This window comes from Rhinopithecus bieti, unplaced genomic scaffold (assembly GCF_001698545.2).
Source record: "Rhinopithecus bieti isolate Rb0 unplaced genomic scaffold, ASM169854v2 scaffold_11380, whole genome shotgun sequence".
NCBI classification, from domain to species: domain Eukaryota; kingdom Metazoa; phylum Chordata; class Mammalia; order Primates; family Cercopithecidae; genus Rhinopithecus; species Rhinopithecus bieti.
Window position 1 is genome coordinate 3,717,604 of NW_016807225.1, and position 27,644 is coordinate 3,745,247.

Sequence of the window (27,644 nt, forward strand, 5' to 3'; positions counted from 1 at the left end):
ATTATTATTATTGGTACTGTGTTTGGCCATATGTAAATCCACTTGAAAAGCAGCTGAAACTGATGATTTTCTGGGAAAATGTAAATCATCAGTTTGACATCAGGAGAGGTAGAAAATCCCAACAGACCAATAATCACTGAAGAAACTGAGTTTTCATAAAATTCTCCTCCAAGAAAATTAAAGTTCAGATGACTTCTAGTTTCTATCAAATCTCCAAGGCATAGATAATGCCAATGTTATTTAAACTGCACCAACTACACCAAATCACAGAGAAGGAGAGATTCTAAATTATTCTATGAAGTACAAACAACATGGATACCAAACCTTGTCAAAGACAGCACAAAAAGAGAAAAATGACTAAACAATCTTATGAATAGTGGTGCAAAATTCATAAATAGCAACAAATGGACTCACACAGCATTATGTTACAAAAATGAACATACCACAAGCAAGTGGGGCTATATTCCAGAAATATAGATTCCATAGTAGAAAAACTGTTAATGTAATTGAACAAACTAATAACTCGAAAGAAATAAATCATACAAGCAACTTCATAAGTGCTGAAAATGTCTAAAATGCATTTGATAAAATTCAACATGTCTCTGATTTTAACTCTTATGTCATAGGAATAGATGGATATTGCTTAACATGATTTTGTTTATGCCTGTGTGTGCTTGTGTATGTGTGTGTGTGTGTATTCAGACATAATAAACACACAAGGAAAGAATGACCCCATGACTGTAATTCTTTAATACTACTCTAGAAGTACAAACCAACACAAATTTTGAAAATACAAGTTATAAAAGTGCTAAATTTATCAAAAGTGTAGACGATAAGATTGATGACCTGGAGAAAAAGGAACAAGATTGTCAACTGAAAAAAAATTAGAAATAATAAAATAATATACCAACATGATCGGTAATAACTATTAGAAACAAAAATATATAGCTTGTCTGTATATAAACAGACTTTAGCTTTTTAAATATAATGGAAGAAATTTAAAATATCAGTAAAAGTGCTAAAATAACCAGTACTAAGTCTAACCAGAGGTGGCAGGAGCAGCTCTTAAGACTACTTCATTCTTGATTCCCTGGCACTTGGAATAGGGCCTGACACATAGTAGTAGATATTTGTCAAATGATGGAACTGCTTCACAGATTGATAAACAAAGCACACTTAATATGCAATGATAATAATAGTAAACACCACCATATAGTAGTTCCCCTGTGTGGCCACTGTCCTGTTCTTTACCTGTAGCCTAAGGTGTGATCTGTCCTGGAGAATATTCCGTATGTGCTTGAGTTAATGTATATTCTGCTGCTGTTTGGAGGAGTTTTTTGCATATGTCTATTAGGTCCAATTGGTCTATAGTGTTGTTCAAGTTCTCCATTTTCTTTTTCCTTCCTTCCTTCCTTCCTTCCTTCCTTCCTTCCTTCCTTCCTTCCTTCCTTCCTTTCTTCCTTTCTTCCTTTCTTCTCTCTTTCTCTCTTTCTTGTTCCGCTCTTATTTCCCAGACTGGAGTGCAATGGCACGATCTCGGCTCACCGCAACCTCCACCTCTCGGGTTCAAGTGATTCTCCTGCCTCAGCCTCCCTAGTAGCTGGGATTACAGGCATGCGCCACCAAGCCTGGATAATTTTGTATTTTTAGTAGAGATGGGGTTTCTCCATGTTGGTCAGGCTGTTCTCGAACTCCCAACCTCAGGTGATCCACCCGCTTCAGCCTCCCAAAGTGCTGGAATTACAGGTGTGAGCCACCGTGTCCCGCCTAGTTCTCCATTTTCTTATTGATCTTCTGTCTGGTTGTTCTATCCATTATTGAAAGGAGTACTGAAATCTCCAATTATTATTGCAGTGTTGTCTATTTCTCCCTTCAGTTTTGTCAATATTGCTTCATATATTTGGGTGCTCTGCTGTTAGGTGCATATGTATTTGTAATTGTTATATCTTCCTGGTGAATTGACCCTTTATCATTATGTAATAGCCTCCTTTGTCTTTTGTGGCAGCTTTTGACTGATATAAATACTGCCATCCTTGCTCTCTTTTGGTTACCATTTGCATGGAATGACTTTTTCCATCCTTTCACTTTCCACTTATGTGAGTCTTTACGTCTGAGGTTGAACTTCTTGTGGGCAGCATATATTAGCTGCATCTTTCTACACCCCTTACCTGTAATAACTCATTTAATCCTCACAACAACTCCATGCAGATGGTGTTATTGTTATCTCCGTTTTTAGATGAGGAACCTGAGGCACAGAAAGGGCAGGCAGCTTATCCCAGGTCCAGTAGAGTAGAAATTTGAACCAAGCACTCGACTCTGAGTTTATGCTCTTTGTATCCATCCTCCTACATAGTCAAATGGGAATTTTGAATTTAGAGGGAGGATTGTTGGGTAGGGGAGCAGGAAATGGATTATTCAAACATGACTTTGGGACAACTGTGTAGCCCCTTGAAAAAAATAGTAAAGTTGAGTCCTACCACAATCCCTGCATCAAAATAAATTCTGGAGGTGGCAAATATATTTTAAAAAGAAAGAAGAAAGCCAGGTGTGGTGGTGCGTGCCTGCAGTCGCAGCTACTTGGGAGGCTGAGGCAGGAGAATCACTTGAGCCCAGGAGTTCAAGGCTGCAGTGAGCTATGATTGTGTCACATAAGTACTGTAGCCTGGGCAACAGAGTGAGGCCCTGCCTCAAAAAAGAATAAGACAAAGACAAAGGAAGAGGAGAAGAAGAGGAAGAGGAGGAAGAGGAGAAGAAGAGGAAGAGGAGGAAGAGGAGGAAGAAGAGGAAGAGGAGGAGGAGGACGAGAAGGAGGAACAACAACAACAACAGGAGGAAGGAGAAGAAGAAAAGGAGAAAGAAACCTTCAAGTCCCTTTCCTCAGCTGCCGCGAAGGTGCTCTGTCCTTCCGAGGAAGTTAAGGCCGCGCTGGGGTGAGGCCCTCACTTCATCCGGCGCCAGCCCCACACTTGCCTGCGCTATGGCCTCCGTCTCCGAGCTCGCCTGCATCTGCTCGGCCCTCATTCTGCACGACGATGAGGTGTCTGTCACGGAGTATAAGATCAAGGCGCTCATTAAAGCAGCCGGTGTAAATGTTGAACCTTTTTGGCCTGGCTTGTTTGCAAAGGCCCTGGCCAATGTCAACATTGGGAGCCTCATCTGCAATGTAGGGGCTGGTGGACCTGCTCCAGCAGCTGGTGCTGCACCAGCGGGAGGTCCTGCCCCCTCCACTGCTGCTGCTCCAGCTGAGGAGAAGAAAGTGGAAGCAAAGAAAGAAGAATCCGAGGACTCTGATGATGACACGGGCTTTGGTCTTTTTGACTAAACCTCTTTTATAACGTGTTCAATAAAAGCTGAACTTAGAAAAAAAAAAAAAGAAAAAAAGAAATCTTCAAGAATACAAGTTGAAAATATGGGCAAATACTTTCATGATTCTCAAATGGGAAAGGCTTTTTAAGCAAGTCCCAAGGATGCCATAAATAAAGTCAAAAAGAGATGAATGACAATTTGCAATACACATGACAAGAAGTAAGTTGCCTTAATTTAGAAAAACTTCTTAAAAAATCAATAAGAAATTAGAAAGGATGGATGCAGACAAGTCACAGAAAAATAAGTGCAAAGGCCAATCAGTCAATAAACATGAAAACATGTCTAGTGCAAAGGCCAATCAGTCAATAAACATGAAAACATGTCTGTCTTTTTTGACAACTGAATTACAAATTGAAATAAGATACCATTTTAAACTCACTGTAAAATCCAACAATCTGATAATGCACACGGTGTGAGGGTGGAGAAAAACAGGCACCCTCATGAGTTGCTGGAGCAGAGAAAACTGGTTCACCCTCATTGGAGGACAATTTGGCAATATCTATCAGAATGTTAGGTTCACGTAAGTTTTGACCCAGGGATGTCCTCCAGCTGGCATCATATATGTGCACAAAGATATAGAGTCAAAGATGTAGGCTGGGCGAGATGGCTCACGGCTGTAATCCCAGCACTTTGGGAGGCTGAGGCAGGCGGATCACCTGAGCCCAGGAGTTTAAGACCAGCCTAGGCAACAAAGTGAGACTTCATCTCTACAAAAATTAAAAAAAAAAAAAAAAATTTAGGCCGGATGTGGTGGCTCACGCCTGTAATCCCAGCACTTTGGGAGGTCGAGGCGAGCGGATCACCTGAGGTCGGGAGTCCTAGAGCAGCCTGACCAACATGGAGAAACCCTGTCTCTACTAAAAATACAAAATTAGCCGGGCTTGGTGGCGCATGCCTGTAATCCCAGCTACTTGGGAAGCTGAGGCAGGAGAATCGCTTGAACCTGGAGGCAGAGGTGGCAGTGAGCCGAGATCGCGCCATTGCATTCCAGCCTGAGCAACAAGAGTGAAACTCCATTAAAAAAAAAAAAAAAAAAATTAGCCGGGCATGGTGGTGGGTGCCTGTGGTTCCAGCTGAGAGGCGGAGGTGGAAGGATTGCTTGAGCCCAGGAAGTTGAGGCTGCAGTGAGCTGGGGTTGTACCACTGCACTCCAGCCTGGGCAACAGAGTATGACGCTGTCTCAAAACAAACGAACAAACAAGAAAAAACAAAGATATTCATTACAGAGTATGATGCTGTCTCAAAACAAACAAACAAGAAAAAACAAAGATGTTCATTACAGCTTTGCTTGTGCAGCAAAAAATGTAGAAATAGCCTAAATATCAATCAACAAGGACAGATTCACAGAAATTATAGTGCATTGGTTCAGTGGAACACTATGAGCTATTAAAAGAATGGAGGAATCTGTCTGTGTGGTATGCAGAGATGTGTGATGTATGTTAATTAGCAAAGCAAATGTAAGTACAGGGAATATGTTCCCGGTTGGGTTTAAAATAAAGATACAGGCATAGATAGATGTGTGTGTGTGTGTGTGTGTGTATGTTCGTATTTCTGGAAAAACTTCTCAGGAAAATTTAGGAAACGACGATGTTTATGTTGGAGAGTGGGATATAGGTCTGAGATGGCAGGGACATCCATCCATGCCATGTTTCTTTTTTCTTTCTTTCTTTTTTGGAGACAGGGTCTTGCTCTGTCACACATGCTGGAGTGCAGTGGTACTATCATGACTCACTGCAGCCTCGACCTGCTGGGTTTAAGCAATCCTCCCACCTCAGCTTCCCGAGTAGCTGGGACTACAGGCGGACATCACCATACCCAGCTAATTTGTTGTTTTGTGTTTTTTTTTTGTACTTTTTGTGGAACTGGGTTTTTGCCGTGTTTCCAAGGCTGGTCTCTAACTTGTGGGCTCAAGTGAACCTCCCACCTTGGCCTCCCAAAGTGCCAGGATTATAGGTGTGAGCCACCATACCCAGCCTAGATTTCGTTTTCATTGTGTATTATTTTGAATGGTTTGATTTTTTTTTTTCCCTTAAGCATGTTATTTTCAGAATTTAAAGAGCATACTTAAAGCCAGGCATGGTGGCATGGGCTTGTAATCCTAACTACCTAGGAGGAGGAGGCAGGAGGACCAGTTGAGCCCAGGCATTGCAGACCAGCCTGGGCAACAGAGTGAGACCCCATCTGAAACAAAACAAAACAAGACAAGAATATTTAAGAAAAAACAAATTATAAGGGGGAGAATACCAGTTAAAATGTCTCACCCTGAATTTTGTTTTTAAATTCATTTCTTAGTTCACCTCTTCTTGCATTCACAATTTCAGATGTGGGCGGGCCTAAGAGATCACCGCCAATCTTTATTTTGTCCGTGAGGAAAATGAGAGCTAGAGAGGGTTTAGCAAGCTGCTGGGGCTCCCTGGCTAGCCTGACTGCAGAGACCAGGCTCCTGTGATGCTGCTTTCAGGAAACGGACCGATGATCCCTTTATGTGGATTATAAAATCATCCTTGGACTTGTCTGCCCTTTCCCAGTGTGTCGTCCACTGAGTCTTGTTTCATGTGTACCCATGTGGGGAACTTGTTAAAATGTAGGTTCCCAAACACCTTCCTGGAGATTCAGGTTCAGTGGGTCAAGGCAGGGCCCTTCCACCTGCATTTTAGCAAGGCCTCCCCCTCCTCCCGCAGATGATTCTGAAGTGGGTGATGTCTATGACCCCTTTGACCTCCCACAGCTCAGCCCTGCTGGCGTTGTCTGTGTATCTAGGCTGAACACCCCCACACCAGCAAGGGAAAATGGGGTGCTCCAGCTTAGCAGGGGAAGTGACAGCTGGTGCCTGGGCTCCCAGTGCAGTGCTCTCCCCATGGCCCCCTCCTCACAGCTCATGCTCTGCGGGGTTGAATGGTAGCCCCCAGCTCACCCACCCAAGCGTGGGCACTGGCTGGCCTGGATTTGGAACTGGGGCAGGCTGGGCGTCGTGGATGCTTCCGGAGTACCCCTCACCCCATTGGAGCTCCCCAAGGCAGGCCTTGTGGGAGATACTGACAAGCACATTGGAGCTGGGAGGGGCTTGGCCAGCTTGGGCTTGGGGAGGAGCTGCAAGGAGGCCAGGGAGGACTGGGATGCATGCCTGCCTGGCCTGAAAGGGTTCTGTTGTCCCTGTGCCATACAGCCCTGGAGGAGCCTCCCTCGGGGTCAGGAATCAAGCGGGGACACGGCTGAGCCACTCAGAAGCACCTTTTCCTGGGGACTGATCAAGAGGAGGGAAGGTCCTATAACAGCTCAGGGGCCACGGGGGGCCTGAGCCCCAAACCTCAGCTACTGTTCCAGGTAGGTGCCCCTGGCATCATCCCATCACCCATCAGGGCTAAGCCCTAGCACCAGCTCCCCACCTTGAGCCTGGGAAATGTGGCCATCCTGGCCGCCCCATGGCCTGCAGCTCTCCAGCCAGCACTTGGGCAAAGGCCCTCCCTAAGCCCTCCTAAACCCACAACCTGCCAAGAGAGGGGCAGGAACGGCCTAACCCCATTCCGAAGGGCGCTGTCCCAGGTGACCCTGCCCATGAGGCCTGGGAAGGGGCAGAAGATGCTCTGGTTTTGGTTAGGATGTCCTCTGTTCCCTAGAAATTCCCCCGGGACTGAGCTGCTAGCTGGGCCCCCCGTGGTTCTTGCTCAGCTGACTCTGGTTTCGGGCAAGCCCAGAATCCGGCCAGACACGGCTCTTCCAAGAGTTTCCTAACTCTTGACACTTTTTCCTCTAGGAAAGGATTAAGACAGATGGTATCTTCATAGACTACTAGAGCTGGGGATCTTAGAGATAGAATCCAACCGCAATCTCTTTTTACTTCTCAAGCATTACTTATATCAATAGTGTAGTTTCCAATGTTGTGGTTGAACATCTCAGAGGAATCAGGTGTAATCTTGTCAAAACAGCACGGGAAGCCCTTTGGCTTTGGACAGCCCTTCCTGGGCTCAGTGGCCTCCCTTTGCCCCTCAGTCCAGCCTGTGCCCTACACTCCTCTTCCTCTCCTTCCACCTTCCCAGTTACCTCCAGCAACTCCTTCCGCCTTTGCAGAAGAAACATTGACAGTGGCTGGACATTCCAAGCTAGAAGGTATTGAAGCTAGGTTAGCATCTAAGTGAGGCTTTCTTCCCTATTTAAGTAAGTAAATACATTAATAAATAAATCTTTGAAGAAGGATTAGAGAATCTGGGAAGCTTTCCAGAGGAAGCTCTAACTGTGATAAGATTTCTCTATTTGAGAGTGTCTCAAATCTCTCTTACATGAAAGAAGATATTATCCTGCATGGGGTGTTGGCCAAGAACATCGTGATTGTTGCTGTTATTGACAAAAGTAATCTTAGATATGGTTCTTTACGTCCCCTTTATAATTTCCTAGTCCTTTCTTGGGAGAGCCCTCCAGGGCAGGGAGCCTTGGCCACAGGCAGTGTGTCACTTCTGTTCCTCTGGCCATTCCCAGGCCCTAGCCTTGTGCCAGACTCTTGTTCAAGATTACTAGAAGAGGGGCCGGGCGTGGTGGCTCCTGCCTGTAATTCCAGCACTTTGGGAGGCCGAGGTGGGCGAATCACGAGGTCAGGAGATCAAGACCATCCTGGCTAACACAGTGAAATCCCGTCTCTACTAAAAATACAAAAAATTAGCCGGGCACGGTGGTGGGCGCCTGTAGTCCCAGCTACTTGAGAAGCTGAGGCAGGAGAATGGCGTGAACCCGGGAGGCGGAGCTTGCAGTGAGGGGAGATGGTGCCACTGCACTCCAGCCTGGGCGACAGAGCGAGACTCCGTCTCAAAAAAGAAAAAAAAAAAAATGTTACTAGAAAAGGCAGTGGTGGAGCCAGATGGGTTCACATCCCAGTTCAATCACCTACTGGCCTTGTCATCTCTATGTATTTCTGTCTCTTCATCTGTAAAATGGGGTTAACAATAGTAGCCTAGGGTGAAGATTAACTATGGTAATATCTGTAAAGTGCTCGAAACAACATCTAGCACCCAGTAAGTGCTTAACACATTAGATCCGATCATTGCAAAAGTCTGTTCTCTCCCAGCCATAGTCTGCTGCCTGATCAACCTCCCTAAGGCACAGTGCAGACATCCAAGTCCCTGGCTCTACAACAATCTGTAGCTCCCCATTGCCTAGTTAATGACTGTGCTCTAACTTCACTTTAAGGGCTTGAAGGCAGAGACAGATATTGTTTGCCTTGCATGTAATAAGGAATCAGTAACGTTTGTTGGGAGAGGGTTTCCACCCTCAGGGTGGGTGAACTGAGTCCCTAAGGAATGGAAGTGCAGTCACCTACAGCCAACATCTGGGGATTTGATCCAAGCTCTTCTACCTCCCCAACCATAGCCTGGCCAGGAGCAGACCTGGATATGGGGCCTTGGATCCACACACAAGGCTAGGGATAGTTTCCTTTGGACCCACTGGGTCTGCAAATGCAGTGAACCCTATTTTGGGCTCTAGCCTTGGTCCACATCAGAGTCAAGAGAGGACACTTGGCCATTGCCCAGACAGACAGTGACCGCAGTTATAATGTGTACTCTCTGATGAGTTCAGGCCAGGCAGCAGACTTGACATCATGGTCCTCATTCATCCTGGGGCTGTGGCCAAAACCTTGGCTCCCATGGCTCAGGTGGGAAGCCTGAGGCCAGCAGAGACTGCCCATGATCTGGCATCTTGGACGGAGAACTCAGCTAGCTCCATCCTGCATCTCAGCCCCTGTGGGGGAAGAGAGGCCACACACTATGGAGGAACAAGCCCTGGGCTGGGGCAGGACAGAACAGCATTTGAGACCAGCCTCCTCATCTGATAGAGAGACCTCAACCGTGTCAATGAACTTCTCTATTTTCCCATCTGTGAAATGGGGAGGATAACACCCGCTTTGTAGAGTCGGGGTGATGGCAAAATGGTGCAAAATGCCCAGAGCCACTGCATGCATGGAGTGGGCACTTGGGAATTTGCAGTGATTCTGATCAGACCATCAAAGTTGTTCTCCAGGCTGCCGAGTGGAGCTGTTTCAGTCCTGACTTCCAGCTTTCCTTAGGTGGGGAAATTGTCCTCGCCTGGCCTCCGCTCTGAGATTAGAGAAAATAGTGGTGGTTTTTGGCAGAAGCAGGAAACAGTTCAAATGTTTCCAGACTCCTGGCAAGGTTGGGAAGTGCAGGAGGGAAGCAGCGCAGCTCTGCCTGGTTTTCTCAGAGATTTTTCCACTTGGAGGCTCGGTGCTGCCAAGCCCAGGAAGCCAGCAGTGAAGGGACAGGAAGGGGGCAAATCAGAGCATGCTGGTTCCTGCAAGATGGTATTTTTCTCTTTATCCACTTGAAAAATGAACGAATCTATTGGGATTCCAGGCACTGGACTAGGCAGCAGCAAGTAAAACAAACATGACCCTGCCCTCAGGGGGCTTTCATTCAAATGGGGCAGATAATAAACAGCGTATTATGGATGATGTATATTAGAAGGAGATAAATGCAATGGGGGGAAAACACAGAGAAGGAAAGGGAGGGCAGTCAGGAGTGCCAGAGGAGCTGCGTTATTAAATAGGATGGTCAGGACAGACCTCACCGGAAAGGCAACATTTGAGACACACAGATTGTTTGCTCCCTTTGGGGATTCCTGAGAGGCCCGGGGGCTCAGAATCAAGGCCAAGTGCCTTTCATGAGATCCTAGGATAGCAGCAAAATCTAGAAGCTATTCTAGTCCCAGCCCAGATAATGTCATGCCCTTTCTCCGAGACCTTCAATAGCTCCCCACTGCCTACATAATCAAGTGCAAATCATTCAGCCAAGATTCAGGGCCTCATGATCTGGTCCCAAGCCTGTTATCTCACCAGACCCTTCTCACCCCACTTCTTCAGCCAAGCTAATCTGCCTGCCATTTCTGGAACACTCCACTGTCTGTTTCCCTCTTCCTCTCATTTGTCCCTCTGCCCGGACTATCCTTGTTCCCGCTGGTTTCTGTTAGTATAGATATCTCGCCCACTCTCCAAATGCCACCTCTCGGAGGCCTTCCCTGATCCCCGGGGCTGTGGTCTCTGAGCCGCACAACTTGGCTTGTTCCTTTCTCAGCGTGTGGCTCTTACTCTGCCTTGGGTGTCAGCACTGGTTTTCCTGTCTTGTGTCTTTACCTGGCTGGAAGTGCTCTGGGCAGGGCCTGGGCTCCTTCACCTCCAGCAGGTGTGGGACTCAGTGAACGCTGGCTGAATTGTGTCCCTGCTCAAAGGCTTCCAGCGACACTGTGACAAGCCAGGCCCACTCAGGCAATGAAGGCAGAAGTGGAGGCAGGCAGGAAAGGAGAGAAGAGACTAAAATGTAGGTGAGAGATGATAGAGGAGCTGGTGAGGGATGAGGAGAGAGAAATCCCCACTGTACTTTTTCCAGAGAGGCAGATTGTCGCAGACAGAAGGAGGGATCCCTCTCTTCCCCCAGAAATAGCTAGTACTCCCTTCAGTCTCCCAGGCCAGTGCTTCCTTGTGTCTGACTGAAATATCTCTTACTGCAGCTGCAGTTCACTTTCTCTTTTTCCATCATCTGGCTGCAGGTCACCATTCAAGTCCTCATTCAGCCTGGATCATTGTGGCTTTCCTGATCCCCTACCCAAAGGGCAGGAGCAAGGTCACAGGAGGCTGGCTCCTGCCCTGGAGCTTGTGCTCTAGTTAAGGAGGCTATGGTGATCCCCAGAGCCACATGGAGACTGCTAGGGAGCTAAGATGTGTGGCCACCATGAGTCATGGAGGTTGTGCCAGCCACCACCCCTCAGCCTCTTGGCACAGCCTCCCTGCAGGGCTAACCTTCATCACAAACAAACCTGTGAATAGAGAGCTCCCACTAGCATAGCAGGGGTTCTCAGGTCCCTCATGGCCCCCAGGCCCTGTGAGGCCCTGTGAGCCAGACCCACATCCTCTGCCATCTGCTTCCCACCCCTCACTGGATCAGCTGTACTCAGAGAGCACACGAGGCAGCCAACGTGGCTCCAGCCCTATTTAAACAGACGGCGCCAGAGCCCAGAAACAGGCTTCAACCTGGCCCCCGTCCCGGCTCTGCTGCCCCTGAGGGGTGGTGCATTTCCATCCAGGGGACCTGAACTAGGCTCACATCTTGTCCTGCCCCCGCTCCCCATCTGCCTCTCGGCTGGCTTTTATGCATGCCGAGGTCTCCTCCTGGACCGTTCTGCCCTGTCCACAGGGTAGGAGGCCCATGTGTCCTCAGGCTAGGAATGTGATGCTGTGAGGCCAACTGGCTAGGTTCAAATCCCACTAAGAACAATGGTTCCCATCTTGGTGGCGATGTGAGGACAGAGGTGCTCTTGTGCTTCCAGAGTCTTAGCACAGCCCCTGGCAGGTAATAAGGGTAATAAGTGCTCAGTTCAAGTGATCTAGTGCTGTTTGTCTTTTTTTTTTTTTTTTTTTTTTTTGGTGACAGTTTAATAAAGCGTTCATAAAATGTTCACAATAGGCTGGCTAAGAGCAAGGTAGCAGAGAGAAAACCAAGTGGGAAATGTTTTGTGGTCACATCCACAGCAAAAGAGAAGGTATCCATATTTTAAGAGTTGCCTTGGCTGGCACCTCCAGGCAGCCTTTCGGGATTCTCCAGTTCTGAGGCAGGAGCTCCTCCGCTGTGCTCCCAGTACTCCCTGAACAGAGCTCCAGAGTGCAGCTATGCGGTCTTGTTATGGTCTCCTTAGGGGTCTGTGTACCCACTAGAGCCTTGTGTCTTGCCTGTAGGCACCTCGAGTTCAGGGAACAGAGTCCGGACCGTAATTTGCTGAATAAACTATTTTGTGAGTGATGGGTGGGCAGCTGGCAGAGGCAGTGAGACTGAAAGAATCAGCTGGAGCCTGACTTTCCCAGGGCCTGTCCTCAAACTCGAGGTTGCCTACACCAAAGTCTGGGGGGTCGAATGAGGAGGCTGAAGAGGAGCCTCCCTCTCCTGTTCTGTGGTCTAGGATAGTGACTCTCAATGTGAGGTCCCTGGCCCAGTGGTATCAGCATCCTTCAGGGACTTTTTGGTGATACACATTCTCAGGCGCTACCCGAGACCTGCTGTAGCAGAAACCCTGGGGTGGAGCCCAGCGATCTGTGGTGTGGTGTAACAAGCCCTGCTGTAACAACCTCTCCCACCAAAGTGTGAGACCCATTGCTGTAATGTTTCAAGGGTGTGTGTTCACTTTCCTGTAAACTAACACCAAAGAGGAGAGGAGGTAGAGTGTCTCTGGGGGTGAGGGGGTCTCTCCTCTGCTGAAGGCTTCCAAGAAGGCCCTGGGGCTGGGCCCCCAGGACATGGTTCCTACTGGACCCCCACTCCCGAGGCTGAGATCATTGTACTGACAGGGCGAGTGCAATGGGGGCAGTTGCGATGCCCCTGTCCTCTCCCAGGTGGTCCTAGACCAGACAGGATGCTGCTCCCACCTGGCCTTGAGTCCATTCCATCCCCACTGCCATTGCCCAGCATCCCTTCTACGTGCTACCTGCAGCAGGGGCTCCAGGACAGACTTCTGGAATGACACGGCTAAGGGAGACCCTAGAGATCATTGGCTAAAATCACATACATTCACACAAGCCCCAAAACACACAAGTGTATACAACTCAACATGCACACCTATGAACACATAAATATGCATGCAACCCAAAACACAAGCATCTAAAATCCAAATTATAATCACAAACACATTCCCAAGCACAACCAAATACCCCTCAAAACATACTCAGATACACACACAAACACATTGACACACACACCTCAAAACACACAAGCACCAGTTCATAGACCCACTGTATTGGCTTCCTAGGACTCTGCAACAAATTACCACAGAAGAGAACCACAGAAAGTTATTCTTTTCCAGTCCTGGAGGCCAGAAGTCTGAAATCAAGGGGTCAGCAGGAACGTGCTCCCTCTGCAGGACCTAGGAGAGGATCCTTACTTGCCTCTTCCTAGCTCCTGGGCGTTATCAGCAGTTCTTGGCATTCCTTGGCTTGTAGCTGCCTCACGCCAGTCTCTCCCTTTGTCTTCTCATGGCTTCGTCTAAGGACAGCAGTTGTTGGATTCAGGGGCCACCCTCATCATGTATGACCTCATTTTAACTAATTACATCTGCAAAGACCCTACTTCCAAACAAGGTCACATTCTGTGATTCCACGTGGACATGCATTTTGGAAGGAAACTGTTCAGCCCAGTAGCTCTACACATCCCAAACACATAGCTACAGAGGCAGACAGGCACACACACACAACACACACACACACACACACACACACACACACTCCTCTACCTGGCACATGGAACTCTGAGCTCCTGAGAGGAGAGAGAGTCCTTGAGTGTCAGAGCTATCCACTCCTCCTCTCTGGGTGTCCAGCACTGAGAAGCCTACATCCTTATTACAACATTTACCTGGTGATGCTGCTTTTCAGTTTGGTTTTGTTGTTTTGTTCGAAACGGTTAGGTATGCATATAGTACAAAATTCAAAAAGCAGTAAAGACGCTGGGCGTGGTGACTCATGCCTGTAATCCCAGCACTTTGGGAGGCCGAGGTGGGTGGATCACCTGAGGTCAGGAGTTAGAGACCAGCCTGGCCAACATAGTGAAACCCTGTCTTTACTAAAAATACAAAAATTAGCCAGGTGTGGTGGTGCATACCTGTAGTCCCAGCTACTCAGGAGGCTGAGGCAGGAGAATCGCTTGAAACCAGCCAGTGGAGGTTGCAGTGAGCCGAGATCCTGCCACTTCACTCCGGCCTGGGCAAAAGAGTGAAACTCCATCTCGGAAAAAAAAAAAAAAGCAATAAAGAGAACAGAGTGAAAGGTAAGGCTTGCTCACCCTGCTTCCTCGCCACCTAGTTCCCCGCCTGGAAGACAAGCACTGGCAACGGTTTCTTGTGCATCCTTCTAGAGGAAACAGAGACACGCAGGAGGCAGCATTCTCCATGTGCCGTCTGCATCTTGCTTTTGCTGCCTGGCCACGCACCACTTGTCGTTTATTCTGGCTGCTTTCACACCACTTGGGTCTCCTCCACCTGACTGTGTGCTTGCTGAGGACAGGCCATATGTTATGGATCCCTGCCTCTTCAGCGCCTAGCTCAGGGCTGGCCCAGAGCAAGTGTTCAGTGAAGGCTGACTCTATCTAGACAGTAATAAATTGTCAACAGCTGGTTGGATCTGAGTGGGACTGGCTGCAGAGCTTTGGTTGATCAGAGCCCATCCTAGCAGCAGCAGGAGGTGGGGTGGGATGGCCCCAATAGGCTGCTCCTGCTGGTGGGCACCTCCCCACAGGCAGCCTTCAACCCAGCTCTAGCTGGAGCTGACTCTGGGGTTGGGGCCTCTGCTGCTGTATCCCTATGGCTGCTTCACCTCCCTCTACTGCTTCCTGCCCCCTCCAGACTCCTACGGAGGAAGCAGTCAGGGGAGAGGCTGGAGGGAGAACCATGCTGCCTGCCTGCTGGCATCTTAGCCCAGGGGCCCTGCAGGAGCTGAGCTGAGCCATTGCCCAGCCTTGCTGGCTGAAGACTTAGTGGGGACTTGTTACCACAGAGACGAGAATTGCAGCAATAACTCAGGGTCGAACTGGATCCTGCAGCTTCACCCAGTTGTGGTGAATGTATTTGCTCTACAACACTCAAATATGAGATGCATCACATTTTTTAAAAAATCAGGGCCGGGCGCAGTGGCTCAAGCCTGTAATCCCAGCACTTTGGGAGGCCGAGGCGGGCGGATCACGAGGTCAGGAGATCGAGACCATCCTGGCTAACATGGTGAAACCCCGTCTCTACTAAAAAAAAATACAAAAAATTAGCCGGGTGAGGTGGTGGGCGCCTGTAGTCCCAGCTACTTGGGAGGCTGAGGCAGGAGAATGGCCGGAACCCGGGAGGCGGAGCTTGCAGTGAGCTGAGATCTGGCCACTGCACTCCAGCCTGGGCGGCAGAGCGAGACTCCGTCTCAAAAAAAAAAAAAAATCAAAACAGAAACAGATGCCTCAGTCTGAGATTTTGCCATGATAGGCTTTGAGCAAAGCCCTAGGGGGAGACAGAGGTGGGCAAGGGCTGCTCAGCCCTCTGGGACTAGACCAGGGAAATGCTCCTTTTGTCCCTCTGTGGAAGGAGGGCTTAAGTTAGATGATTTGTAAGATCTCCTCCAGCCAAATCACTCTGGGTTTGACATCATGGGGGCCAAATGAGTCCTACCCCAACCCACTGCCAATCTTTCCTTTCTTCAGCAAATATTTGTAAAGCACTCAACCCTATCCAGCACAGCAGAGGAAATAATCAGCAAACACAGCCAAGGGCTCTGTTGTCAAGGAGCTTCCCTTTGCGGGGAGGTGTGGGGAGTCAGCCATCTGCTACGTCATTCCGTAAACAACATCGAATGTACTAGGTACAACAAGGAAAACTACACTTAACTTTATTGAGCCATTGCAGTGTGCTAGGCACTGCTCTAATGTTTCATGTGAGTTGGCTCTCTCAAACCTCACATCCACCCAATAAGGTAGGTGCTATTAACATCTCCATTTTACAGATAAGGAAACTGAGGCACAGGGAGATTAAGAAGCTTGCCCAAAGACATGGGGCTAGTAAGTAGCAGAGGGAGAACTTGGGCCCAGAGAGTCTAGTACTAGAAATCCACATTTACTGCATGCATGATGCCTGCCTCCCAAGATGCTCGGAGGCATGGGACTTGGGGAGCTGAGCCTGGCCTGAGCTCTTCCCTAAGGAAGCAAAAATGGAGCTGAGATTAAGCAGGAGGAGAATGAGTCAAGTAATGGGAGGGAGAACCTTCCAGGTGGTGGGACTGGCATATACAAAGGCCTTGTGGCAGGAGGGAAGATGGCAATGCTCCAGAAACTGAGGGAACAACCTAGGAGGCTGGAGATGGAAGTGAGGGGGAAGTTTGACACGATGAAGCCAGAACACTAGGAAGGGCAGCACACCCAGGCCTTGGTGGCCAAGTCAAGGAGAGCAAAGAAAGCCCTTCTAGCTGATTCCATAACAGCTTGGTCCAGGAGGCCTCCCTGGGCACTGCAGACTGGGTTCGGTGCATTTGCGAGCCCTTCTCACACTGCGTTGTCACTGCCTTTCAGCCAAGGCCTTTCTCATTCCCCTTCTAGAATGAGCTTGAGGAGGGGAGGAACACATCTCATCCTCTTTAGCAACCCCTACCCGGGTGAGAACTCAGGAAAGAGTAAGTGAGAACAGTAGGATGGAAGGGAGGGTGAGATCACCAAGACCTGGGGGTGTACCCAGAAGGCTGCCTGAAGAAAGCAGAGTTGAACTGGGCCTTGCCAATGGAGCACTCCTGTTGGGCAAGGATCAAGGTCCTCCACAGAGGGGAGGAATGGAGGGGGCAGAGACAACCAAGGCCTTTGATGGGCAAGGGGCCTTCCTTTGGCTGAAGCTGAGACTCCTCGTGGGGAACTGGGGGAGGTGAGACTGGAGAGGCTCCTGGGACCAAGAGGGCCTCCCCTCGTCCCAGCCTCTGCCCTGGAGCAGGACAGGACCCGAGAGTTCAGATGTCAGAAGGAGCAGGGAGCTGTGCAAAAGCTCAGGCCTTGGCTTTAGATCTCCACCCCCGCTGCTCAGCTGCTAGTTGTGTGAGCCTGGGCAGGCTGTGCACCCACCCTGGGCCTCAGCATCCTCCTTTGTAAATGGGGACAGTTGGTACTTCTCCTCTGGCAGGACTGTTGGGGGCCAGGTGAGATGATGACTTTGTAAACATACTTTGTCACCTGGAGGAGAGTGCACATAGGCCCTCCGTCAGGCTCAGAGGTAGAGACCAGGCCCATTCAGGACCCCACCCCCCACCTCCTGGAGGCTACCATTTCTCTTTTGTTCCCTTCCCTATAGGAGTCTAGGTTTAGACCACCCCAAAAAATGACTAGAGGGGCCACAGTGGACACCATCTTCCACTGATCCATTGATGTTGGGGTAGGGAGGTGGGAGGGGTGGGGCAGGGGGTTGGGGAGGCTGCTCCTGCCTGTCCTAGTAAGAGCTATGCTGGGGAGGCCTCCAAGTCCCCTTCCTGATCTCTGCCCCTGGGACTTGATGCTGTAGTCAGCACAGTATCACTGCTGTCAGGAGGAGCCACTGACCTGGGGTGGAGCAGGGATGGGGGCTTGCCTCTGGCTTCCAGGCAGACGCCCAGGGACCTGGTGGCCACCTTGGCTTCGATGGTACAAGGTCAAGTCTTGATCTGCCTGCATGTGGCCCAGCCAGATCCTGACAGGGGAGGGAGAGGAGGTGGCATTGGATTCAGGCTTTGACTCTTCTCAGTAGGCAGCCTGCACAGGAACCACTGGGCTGCATGTCACCGTGAGAGCTCCGTCCCTCCACCCTCTACTCCCCGTCAAGAAGTCTGAGTGGGAGCTGACCAGAATGAGGGCATTTGAGGAAGGGAAGAGAGATTTGATGCAGGAGGAAAGCTGGTTACATGGATGCGCATCAATCTCAAGCCTTCCTTTTAATATATGATCTTTCTCTAATTAGAAACAACAATACATATTCATATTAAATAGTTTTTCAAACTCAGAAAAAAATGTTAAGGACTATTAAAAGCATGTGATATAATTTAGTTTTTTTCTTTTATTTTTCTTTTTAGAATCCAGATCATTTCATTTAGCAGCATTGTGTCCTGCTATTTTTATTTCCTATTTTACCTTTTTAACATAGGCACGGAGTCACCTGTCCTCCTCCCCGTGTCTCCCTGAGTCACTGCCCAGTTCCCAGGGGCCTGGGTGACTGTGACATCCCCACAGCTGTCTCTGCCTTCTGTCTCCAGCCCCACATGGGCACCGTCATGGCTGCTCACGGATTCAGGGGCATGGGCAGAAAGACATGGGTTGTGGTCCAGGGTCTGGAGGACAAGGAAAAGAAACTTCCTGCCAAGGAGAGGCATCTCTGGGAGGGTACCAGAGGTGAGATGGATGGGGTGGGGAAGCCAACACACTCAGCTTCCAGCCTGGGTCCCAGTGGCCACCTTCTCTCCCGACAGCATCCCAGCTCCCGCTGCCACTCGCAGAGGTGTTAAGAGGATGTTTCTTAATCTTCTGGGCCTGAAATTCCTCTTTTATAAGATGGGATAATAATAGAAGCTGCCTGGTCCTTGTCTTTAGTTGAGAGTCCCTTAGATGTAGTACAGATGTGGGAGGCCATCCTCCTGTACTCCAGAAATACAGTCCTCCTGGGATTGTGCCTTCACAGGCTGCATGATGTAGTGGAGCCAGACACTTAGATTCCAATCCTGCCAATGTCTCTCTCCAGCTGTGTAACTTTAGGCCAGTTACTTAACCTCTCTGGGCCTGAAACTCCTCATTCATAAGATGGGATAATGGGCCGGGCGCGGTGGCTCAAGCCTGTAATCCCAGCACTTTGGGAGGCCGAGACGGGCAGATCACGAGTTCAGGAGATCGAGACCATCCTGGCTAACACGGTGAAACCTCGTCTCTACTAAAAAATACAAAAAACTAGCCGGGCGAGGTGGCGGACGCCTGTAGTCTCAGCTACTCCGGAGGCTGAGGCAGGAGAATGGCGGGAACCCGGGAGGCGGAGCTTGCAGTGAGCTGAGTTCCGGCCACTGCACTCCAGCCTGGGTGACAGAGCAAGACTCCGCCTCAAAAAACAAACAAACAAACAAACAAACAAAATAAGATGGGATAATAATATAACCTGCCTGGTCTTTGTATAGGAAACAAAAAACACTCTAGGAATCTTAAGTAAAACCAGGACTGGGACATGAGGCTATAGTCAGCTTGATTCATACAGGGAACCGCAGGGTGTTGAAGTCACTGGAAAAATTAGAAACTGTGTCTTCAGAACAGAGCAGAACTGTCCCTCCAGACAAATTACTTCTCTCCCAGTCAGGAGGGCCATTACCGGAGCCATGGAGTTCACGTCCTTTCACCTGCTACCCAGGGATAAGAAAACTGCTGCAGCTTTTACCACAATTGCCTCTCACACCACCCCCTCCCTGAGAGCCAGAGACTGGGCATTGAACTTCCTGCAGAGAATCCCTTCCTGTCCTTGACATGGCTTGTCAGCAGAACGCCTGAGTACCAGGGAGATGGCCTCTTCCTCCCTCTCCTCCCTTCAGCCTTGTAAATCTATCTCCAGCATGTCTAATTGATGGGCTCTAATCTGTATCCAGAGCCCCAGCTGCAAGGGAGTGTTGGTAATGTAGCTTTTAACTTTCCAGCTTTTGCAAGATAGAAAGGCACAGAGGTGGGAATGGATGCTGAGGGCATCAACCGTGTTCCACATGCAACCTGATAGGTTTAACCCAGTTGACACCTGAAGAGACTTGGCACAGGGCCTGGCACATAGAACTCACTCAATAAGTGTTAGCTGTTATTCTTATTCTTGGGCTGAGGCGCCAGCGAGAATTGCCTGGCCCGGCCCACGAGCCCTGGCAGAGAGCAGCAGAAGCGGAAATGCCTTTGCCCAGCATGGTGCTGTCCATGGTACTGAGAGCCCTGCTGGACCCAGCCAGGAGCGGCGGTATCATTGCCCTGCTTACATCATGGGCCCAATGGCAAGGTGGAACTCCAATCCTCTCACCACATGCTGAGGCTTCAGGAGCCACTGTGGCGGAGGGGACGTTTGGGGACCTCTGAGGGAAGGCTGGCTTCGATCCTATGAAGAGGACAGCAAAAGCAACAACTTACGTTTGTGGCACAGTTTACAGAAAGAGTCTCCATGCACTATCTCCTTTAACTAACCCTCATAACCACCCCGGTATATGCAGGACAGATATGATCTTCAAGAAAAAAACTGAATAGCAAGAGGTTAAATAGCAGCTGATAAACAGTAGAGCCAGATGCACACCCAGTCTCCTTACCTGCAGCTGTATGCTCCCTCCACTCCCTGCAGTGACTCGGGGAGGGAAACTTGGTAACCAATGTGCGCTATGTGGGGGCAAAAATTTGGGACTCACGTACTCTGTGCACTGTGCAAATGTGTGCAAACCACCTACATTTTATTCTTTCCTACTCCTGAGTGTGTCTCCGGGTAAAAGGCCTTCTGTCTCTTATTGAGGCCGACTGTGTGATGGTCTTTGGGAGAACCATGGAAAGTATAAGAGAAAGACATGGTCCCTACTATCAAAGAGCCCATGGATTTGTTGGGGAGCTGGCTGCTCATGTGCGTGGAAAAGTGAGAGGATAGTCCCAGGCAGTGGTTGCAAGGCCAGCTGTGTGAAGAGGGTGGGAACAAGGTGCAGACAGGGCTGGTCATCTGAAAGAAGGTTCAGAGGAGTAGAGTATAAGCTGGACTGAGGGGCTTTAAATGCTGATGAGACCAAGGCTCACCCAAGTCCAGGAGGAACTGGCTCAAGCTGTGTAGGGGTGGGGCAAGCAACACTGAATAAGGGGGCTGGTGGGGCAGAACAGAGGGTACCATGAGGAAGTAGCCAGGCCAGTGGCCTCTGGGGTAATGGGAGGAATACCAGAGCCTGGAACTTCCAGGGAAGAGGTGGTGTGGGCCTCTGTAGATTTTCAGCCAACTCTCCACAGATTTGCGACCAGCTGGGGGAGGGGGCAGAGATTGCATGGGAGGAGAATATAAGGACCAGCCTCATGAACTGCCACACTGTGACATGGTTTAAAAGGCAGTGAGGTATCATCCTTTATCCCCACATCTCCCCACCCTCTCTCCTTATTTAGGAAGAGTGAGAAAACTTTTTGGGTCATCAAGAACTCCTTCTCTAGGTGTAAATAACCCCGGAAATGTCAGCCTGGTGCTTTTATGTCTTGGCTGCACACAATAATTGACTGGAGATCCTCACGCTTAATGTCTGGGGTGGAACATGAGTATCTAGATTTACTAAACACCTTCTAGGTGATTCCAGCGACCCCCTCCCAGGCTAAGGAGTCACTGAAAGCAGTGAGTGGGGAGCCAAAAACCCCAGTTCTATCCCCAGTCCACCATTTTCCCCAGACTTAAGCAAATCTCCATGTCTGCTGGAGGCTCAATTTCTCCATGTGCAAAGCTGAGCAAACCACTCTTTGTCATGAAGATTTGAGGAGTTTGAGGATGGTATGGAGCAGGGAAGGGCTTACTGATATTTAGGGAAAGATTTATGGCCAGCGAACATGTCAGTGGTGAAGGATGTGAACCAGAGCTCCTCATTCCAGTGACACACCCTCCCTCTCTTGACACCTCCTCCAATAGTACCCAGCCCCCTAGCTGTGAGAGTGAACCTCACTGAGAGGGGGGCCCTGAGTGAGAATGGCCAAGGGGTGGTGGGGGCAGGGCAGGAGACCTGGAGAAGAAGGAAGAAGGGGAGGTGGGAGGTGATGCCCAGGACCAGGAATCCCAGCTTGTTTAAGTCCAGAACCATGGGAGATAATCTTACCTGTTGTTTACAAAAAGGTGATTAATTATTGAAACTACTGGGAAGGCTAAATGGCAAGAGGGCAGGGCGGGAGCTGTGGCTTTGTGCACTCTGGGGGTCATGGGGTCGGGGGAGAAGGTGGGGTGGCTCCCCAACCGTAGCATCTTTTCCTAGAACATAGCTTGTGGCTATAGTGATTCTCTAATCCAAACCAAAACACATGCCCTATGGACTAGTTCCTGAGAACTCATGGGGATGGTGGAGCAGACTGGGCCCTGGGCTGTGCTGGGAAATGCAGGCTCAGTGGCTGCAGATCCAGCCTGGGTTCCTGGCTCAGCCCACTCTGCTGCTCTCCGCTACATCACCCTAAAGGCTAGGGAAGCTGCTGTCCCTGGACTAAAGTCTGAGCAAGGTCATCCCCTTCCTCTGCCCCCTGCTCAGCATGTCCAGAGCAGCAGAGGCTCAGGGCCAGCAAAGCAGAGGGTTACGAATGGTCTGGCTTCAGGGCCAGCTCTGCCACTCACTAGCACCATGACCTCGGGCCAGTTAACCTCTCTGGGCCATGACCTTGAGCCAGTTGTTTAACCTCTCTGGGCCTTAATTTTCTCTTGCCTTTAGGGATGATTCTCATACCCTAGGGTACTTATGAGAATTAAATGAGCTAGTACTTAAATAGAAAATATTTAGCCCATATTACTTGCTCTGTAAATGATAGCTATTAATAAAATTCATCCCTCCCTAGGCTCTCCTGGACCATCCTAACTCTGGGGTCATCCCTGAGATTTGGCTTTGGCCTTGAGATGTCTAACTCATCTGGAAGGGGAAGTGGGAAGCAAAGTGCTGGCCTTGCTAGTTAGGGCAGCAGTGGATGAAAGCAGGCTAGGTCTGGAGGCCTGGGAGTGAGCAGTAGGATGGGGCAGACAGAAAGGCAAAGCTAGCTCTTTTTGAAGCCTTTGCCCAGTTGCCAAGGACAACTTTGCCCAAGCCTAGAACAGCTGAGCTGCCAGCTTTTGGCATAGGAACCCAGGATGGAGGAGAAATGGGACAGGAAGAGAGCCACACACTTTCCCATCAGATAAGATATGCAGCTAGGAGGGGACCTGAAACCCTGACTCATCAATCAGCATTCACATCATCTCCCACTGCCCCTCTTTGGCCCACAAAGCAAGGCTGACATTTGTTTTTTATGCACAGGAAGGACAGAAACCACCACCACCTACCAGCTGCAGTCTGAGGGATAGTGGATGGACCTTTCCATCCTCACATCTCTCCTCTTGCCTGCCCCAGAACAGAGAGTCTGGAAGGAGGAGTGTAGGGACTGTGCAGTCTGGGCCTCTCACCATAGCCTGACAAATAAGCTGATGATGAAGAGGACGGCAGCGCTGGCTAATTAAGCAGTCACATTTCTCAAGCATTGTACAAGTGGATTTGTGTGAACTATCTTCCTTCCCCTTTGCAATAACCCTGTGAGGCAATACTGTTATTATACCCATTTTCCAGATATGGGAACTGAGGCTGAGAGAGATGAAGACACTGCCCCTGGTCACAAAGCTAGCAAAGGTGGATCTGGGATTAAGTACAGTCAGTGGCTTCAGAGAGCCTGCTCCTTCCCATTGCCTCAGGCAGCCTTTGTCCTATGTTGTGAAAGTGATGTCTAAGCTGGTGGCCCTGCTGTGTTTTCTGTTGGCATCCCAGAGTTTCTAGCTTCATTCTTTCCAGTGCTGATGCTTTAGTCTCCAGTAAGCCAAAATCTGGATTTTCTGCCTGCCTTCTTCACACCCAAGAGCTAGGTCTCCCTCCAGAAAGAAGTAAGGTCCAGGGAGGGTGAAGGGATGAGGAGAAAAGGCTTGGTGCTGCTCTAGGTTTCCACAGCAACAGCCTCCCTCGTTACTGCCTCTGCTTGCTGCCTGGGAAAGCTGAGGAGGGTGGTGAGGTGGGAGAGGGTGAGGATCTTGTCTCCTTTCTTTTCCTCCCTCACTGCCCTGCAGGTTGAGCAGTCAGGTTGAGCTGAAAACCCGCATCTGACCAACCTGCTTGATGGAATTCCCCACCTTCTGCCCCACTCCAAGCTTAGTGGCTGGGGCCTTGTAACTAGGGGTCCTCCCAGGCAGAAGGGCCACCTGGTCCAAGCTGCCCAACAGCAGTCCTCTCCCTAACCCCAAAGGCTGGGATGTGAGCTCCCTAGAGAGGACCTCATGTTTGTACTTCCAGGGGAAATAGATACTCAATGTATTCTTGTTGAATCAATGAATGAATGAATGAGCCAATAGTGATTTATTCTGCACTGTAGCCACTGCCATTCATTTTCACTTCCTCAAAACGTTATGTTCAGCCTTCCCTCTGGGTCTTTGCCAATATGGGTGCCTCTGCCCAGGCTTTCCCATTGCACAGGACTAACTCCTACACCCCCTTCATATCTTGGCTTGGTCACTTGGTCAAAATTCAAAACTTCTGCACTTCAAAAGATACCATCAAGAAAATGAAAAGAAAAGCAATAGACCAGGAGAAACTATTTGCAAAGCAGAGCTCTAATAAAGGATGTGCATTTGAGCATAAAGATGACCAAAAGGGCCCTGAAGGAGGGTGCTGCCGGCAAGGGAGTTCCTGGGTCTGTAAGTCTTGTAGTCTCTCCACCGCATTTTGTTCTTTTGCAGCAGCCCCGTAGCTGAGTGGAGCCTCTGCGCCTGACGTGGACCTTCACTGGAGAAGTGACTCAGGTGGGAAAAGTCTCCCCAGGCCTCTCCACCCGCAGGATCGCCTTTCCTTCACCTTCCCCTGCCCGCTTCCTTAGTGCGGGCTCCTCCCAGTGACCACCAGCAGAACTGCAGCCTCCTGCCATAGCTGACCTAGAGCCCGAGGTAGCTCAGATGCCAGCTTCTCCCTCCAGGAGACCCTAGAAATTACCATTGGCCGCTACTCTGATGCTTTGGCAGAAGGCATGCCATTAAAGTGTACTGTGTTCGATGTAACTATTATGAGTTTGCATTTGGCTAAAAGTGCTAGTGAGTGAGTTAATTAGCCAGCTGGGGTAGAAACAAGAACACCATGGGTGGCCTAGGCAGAGCTCGATGGAGCAGGAATTAGGGAAACTGAGAAAGACAGGCAAGAGACTCCCGGATCCTGCTAGATGCTAATCTAGAGGGTGGGAGTGGGAAGAGTTTTGTGCACCCCTTCCTTTTCCAGGACTACTCTCAGGCCCTCCATCACAGGTTCTGTGAGTGAGCGCAAGCAGCCCAGACTCCCAGGCCACCTCCCATCCCCTGCTTCAATCCCTTTACCTTCATTCCTGCTCCATCCCCATCTCTCAGCCCTCCCCAACTCCTGGAACCTTTCCATGGTGCCCCCTGGATCTCCATTCTTCATTTTGCAAATATTTATGTGATGCTCCCTGTGTTCCAGGCATTGTTCTACAATATGAACACATCCTAACTCACTCCTCTTAAGAGCCGTGTGAAGTGGGTACTAATGGCTGTTGCCATTTCCACTTTACAGAAGAGTAAAGTGAGGCATGGAGACCATAAGTGCCTTGCTCAAGGTCACCCGATGAGCGATGAGCGAGCGTTAGAGCTGAGATTCGGGGTCGCGGAACCCATAATCCTCAGGAGCATCCCCAGCTCCTCGGTCTCCTCACCTTCTGACTGGGAGACTCCCCAGCCCAGCTTCCCTCACCACCCTCTCAGAGGGTGGTTCCTGCTTCCCCACCAACACCACTGGCCTGGGGATGGAGACGTGTCTTTCTTGTTCCCCTTGGCAACATTGAGACTCTTCCTCCCTGCTTTCTAAAGCCCCCTGTCTTGGACCCACAGGTGTCAGCCTAGACATCTTGTTAGTCATTAAGGAGTCCCCCAGGCTACTCTCCCCTTCCCCCCTCACTGTCTCCCCAGTGCTTTTCCTGTCTTCATTCTTGCTGATGTCTATGTTCCCATCTCCACAAAGATGATCCTTCTGATACTCAACTGCTCGCTCCCATGGTCATGCCCGAGACCCGATCACCACCAATAGCTGAAATCTCTTTCATCTCAGCACCAAACATCCCAACATCCCACTTTCTGAGTGCAACTCCCTCTGCTCTGCACCAACTAGTCGTCCACAATTCTACCTCCCCTTGGAACTCCAGTACCTTTCCCTGGTCCTCACCCATCTTGCATCTTATTTCTCTCCTGGCTCAAATTCCATGGCAAATCATTACAATTATTCACATGCTACACCATCAGCCCTCTTGTCTTATGCTCATACTTGCTTGGGGAAACCTCTATCCCAACTAAGTCTTCCACACCTGCAACCATACAGGTGAATCCAGCATAGCAAGTCTGACTGCACTCATCAATTCAAGATCATGAGCCTCCATGGGCCCCACTGTTGCCTGGCAATCCTGCTCCATTTCCCTAATCCATCCTCTCTCATTCCCCTAGACTTCTATTTCTACCTTTTTTTCCTGTCCCCAAACATCCCAACATCCGCCCACCACCACCACCTCACACTGTGCTGAGACCTCATTCCTTCTTTTACTGAGAAACTTGAAGCAAAGCTGCGTATGGGGGCCCATGCCTGTAATCCCAGCTCTTTGGGAGGCCGAGGTGGGTGGGTCACCTGAGATCAGGAGTTCAAGACCAGCCTGGCCAATATGGCAAAATCCCATTTCTACTAAAAATACAAAATTTAGCCAGGTGTGGTGGTGGGCACCTATAGTCCCAGCTACTCAGGAGGCTGAGGTAGCAGAATTACTTGAACCCTGGAGGCAGAGGTTGCCGTGAGCCAAGATGGTGCCACTGCACTGCAGCCTGAGCAACAGAGTGAGACTTTGTCTCAAAAAAAAAAAAAAAAAAAGAAAAAGAAACTAGAAGCAGTAAGGACAGAACACTCACTGGCTCCTGCTGCCACCCCTGGGACCAGCCAGCACCTGGGCATGTGTGCTGCCTTCCCTCACGCTCACCCAGCCAACAGCCTGGCTCTCAGCAAACATCTCCACTGTGCACTAGTTCCCAACCCTCTCACAGTCTCACTTTGCTCCAGCAGTTCCCGCCTCCTCCTACTTCTTCTACTGAATCATTCCCACCGCTATACAATGTGTTATTTCTCCCATCTTAACCACTTTCACCTCCAATTACTCTTCCAGAGAGCTGTTTTTGCCCACTGGCTCCAATTCCTCTCCTGTCATTCTCTCTGGAGCCTATTCCAGTCTGGCCACTTGCACATGGCTTAAACCATGGCTAATTTGGCCAGGCGCAGTGGCTCGTGCCTCAAGTGAAAGAGAGAGAGAGAGAGAGAGAGAAAGGAAGGAGAGAGAGAGAGAAAGGAAAGAGAGAGAGAGAGGAAGGAGAGAGAGAAAGAAAGGAAGGAGAGAGAAAGGAAGGAGAGAGAGAGAGAAAGGAAGGAGAGAGAGAGAGAGAGAGAGAGAGAGAGAGAGAGAGAGAGAGACCATGGATCATTCACAGTTGTCATCTTTCTTGACCACATCAACACTGATTCCTCCCTCCTCCTGGAAACATTGTCTTCATTCAACCCAGGACACTACCCTCTCCTGCTTTTCCTCCTTCCTCCCTGGCTGCTGCTTCTCAGTCTCCTTCTGTTTTCTCCTCCCCTGCCCTGTAGATATTGGTGCACCCAAGGCTCCCACCTTGGATCTCTCCTCCCGCTACATTCTCTTCTGTAATTTAGGGCTTTGCCTCGAAGAGTTGTCGCTATGCTGGTGGCTTTTGTCTCAAATTTTTCGTCTCCAGTCTCTTCGGAACTGCAGACTCACCTCTCCAACTCTCTGTTCCCCATCTCCACTTAGCATGTTCCAAACTCAACTCCCGGTTGCACCCCTGCACCCACTCCCCCTCCACTGTCCATTTCCATCCTGCACTTTCTGCCTCTCCCATTCCATAACAGCAACTCTATCTTCCAGTGGCTCAGGCCAAAAACCTGCGAGTCATCCTTGACTCCTCTCACTCTTTTACATCCCCTATCTAATCTGCTG

The 27,644-nt window shown here is 49.6% G+C and overlaps 2 protein-coding genes across 11 annotated transcripts in view; both read left to right on the plus strand.

Annotated features, from left to right (window-relative positions):
- Positions 1 to 27,644, plus strand: part of TMEM63C (transmembrane protein 63C) — a 77,755-nt gene that overhangs the window by 9,006 nt on the left and 41,105 nt on the right. For 5 of the 9 annotated variants that reach the window (XR_001887078.1, XM_017880625.1, XM_017880618.1 and 2 more), the window contains exons 2-3: positions 6,533 to 6,690; positions 24,337 to 24,399. The gene's annotated coding sequence lies outside the window, so the exon portion shown is untranslated. The remainder of the gene's footprint in view (positions 1 to 6,532; positions 6,691 to 24,336; positions 24,400 to 27,644) is intronic. The other 4 variants (XM_017880623.1, XM_017880622.1, XM_017880620.1 and 1 more) reach the window with 3 other exon arrangements.
- Positions 2,963 to 3,358, plus strand: LOC108534956 (60S acidic ribosomal protein P1-like). Of its 2 annotated transcripts, XM_017880627.1 has the most exons (2): positions 2,963 to 3,048; positions 3,124 to 3,351. In XM_017880627.1, the coding sequence occupies exons 1-2, from the start codon at positions 2,978 to 2,980 to the stop codon at positions 3,320 to 3,322; spliced, it is 270 nt and encodes an 89-aa protein (XP_017736116.1). In that variant the 5' UTR covers positions 2,963 to 2,977; the 3' UTR covers positions 3,323 to 3,351. The 2 variants fall into 2 exon arrangements, with proteins under 2 accessions (XP_017736116.1, XP_017736115.1); XM_017880626.1 differs by having other exon boundaries at positions 2,963 to 3,358.

Coding starts and splice junctions, on each gene's coding strand:
- LOC108534956 (XM_017880626.1), top strand. CDS start 2,978: ATGGCCTCCGTCTCCGAGCTCGCCTGCATCTGCTCGGCCCTCATTCTG.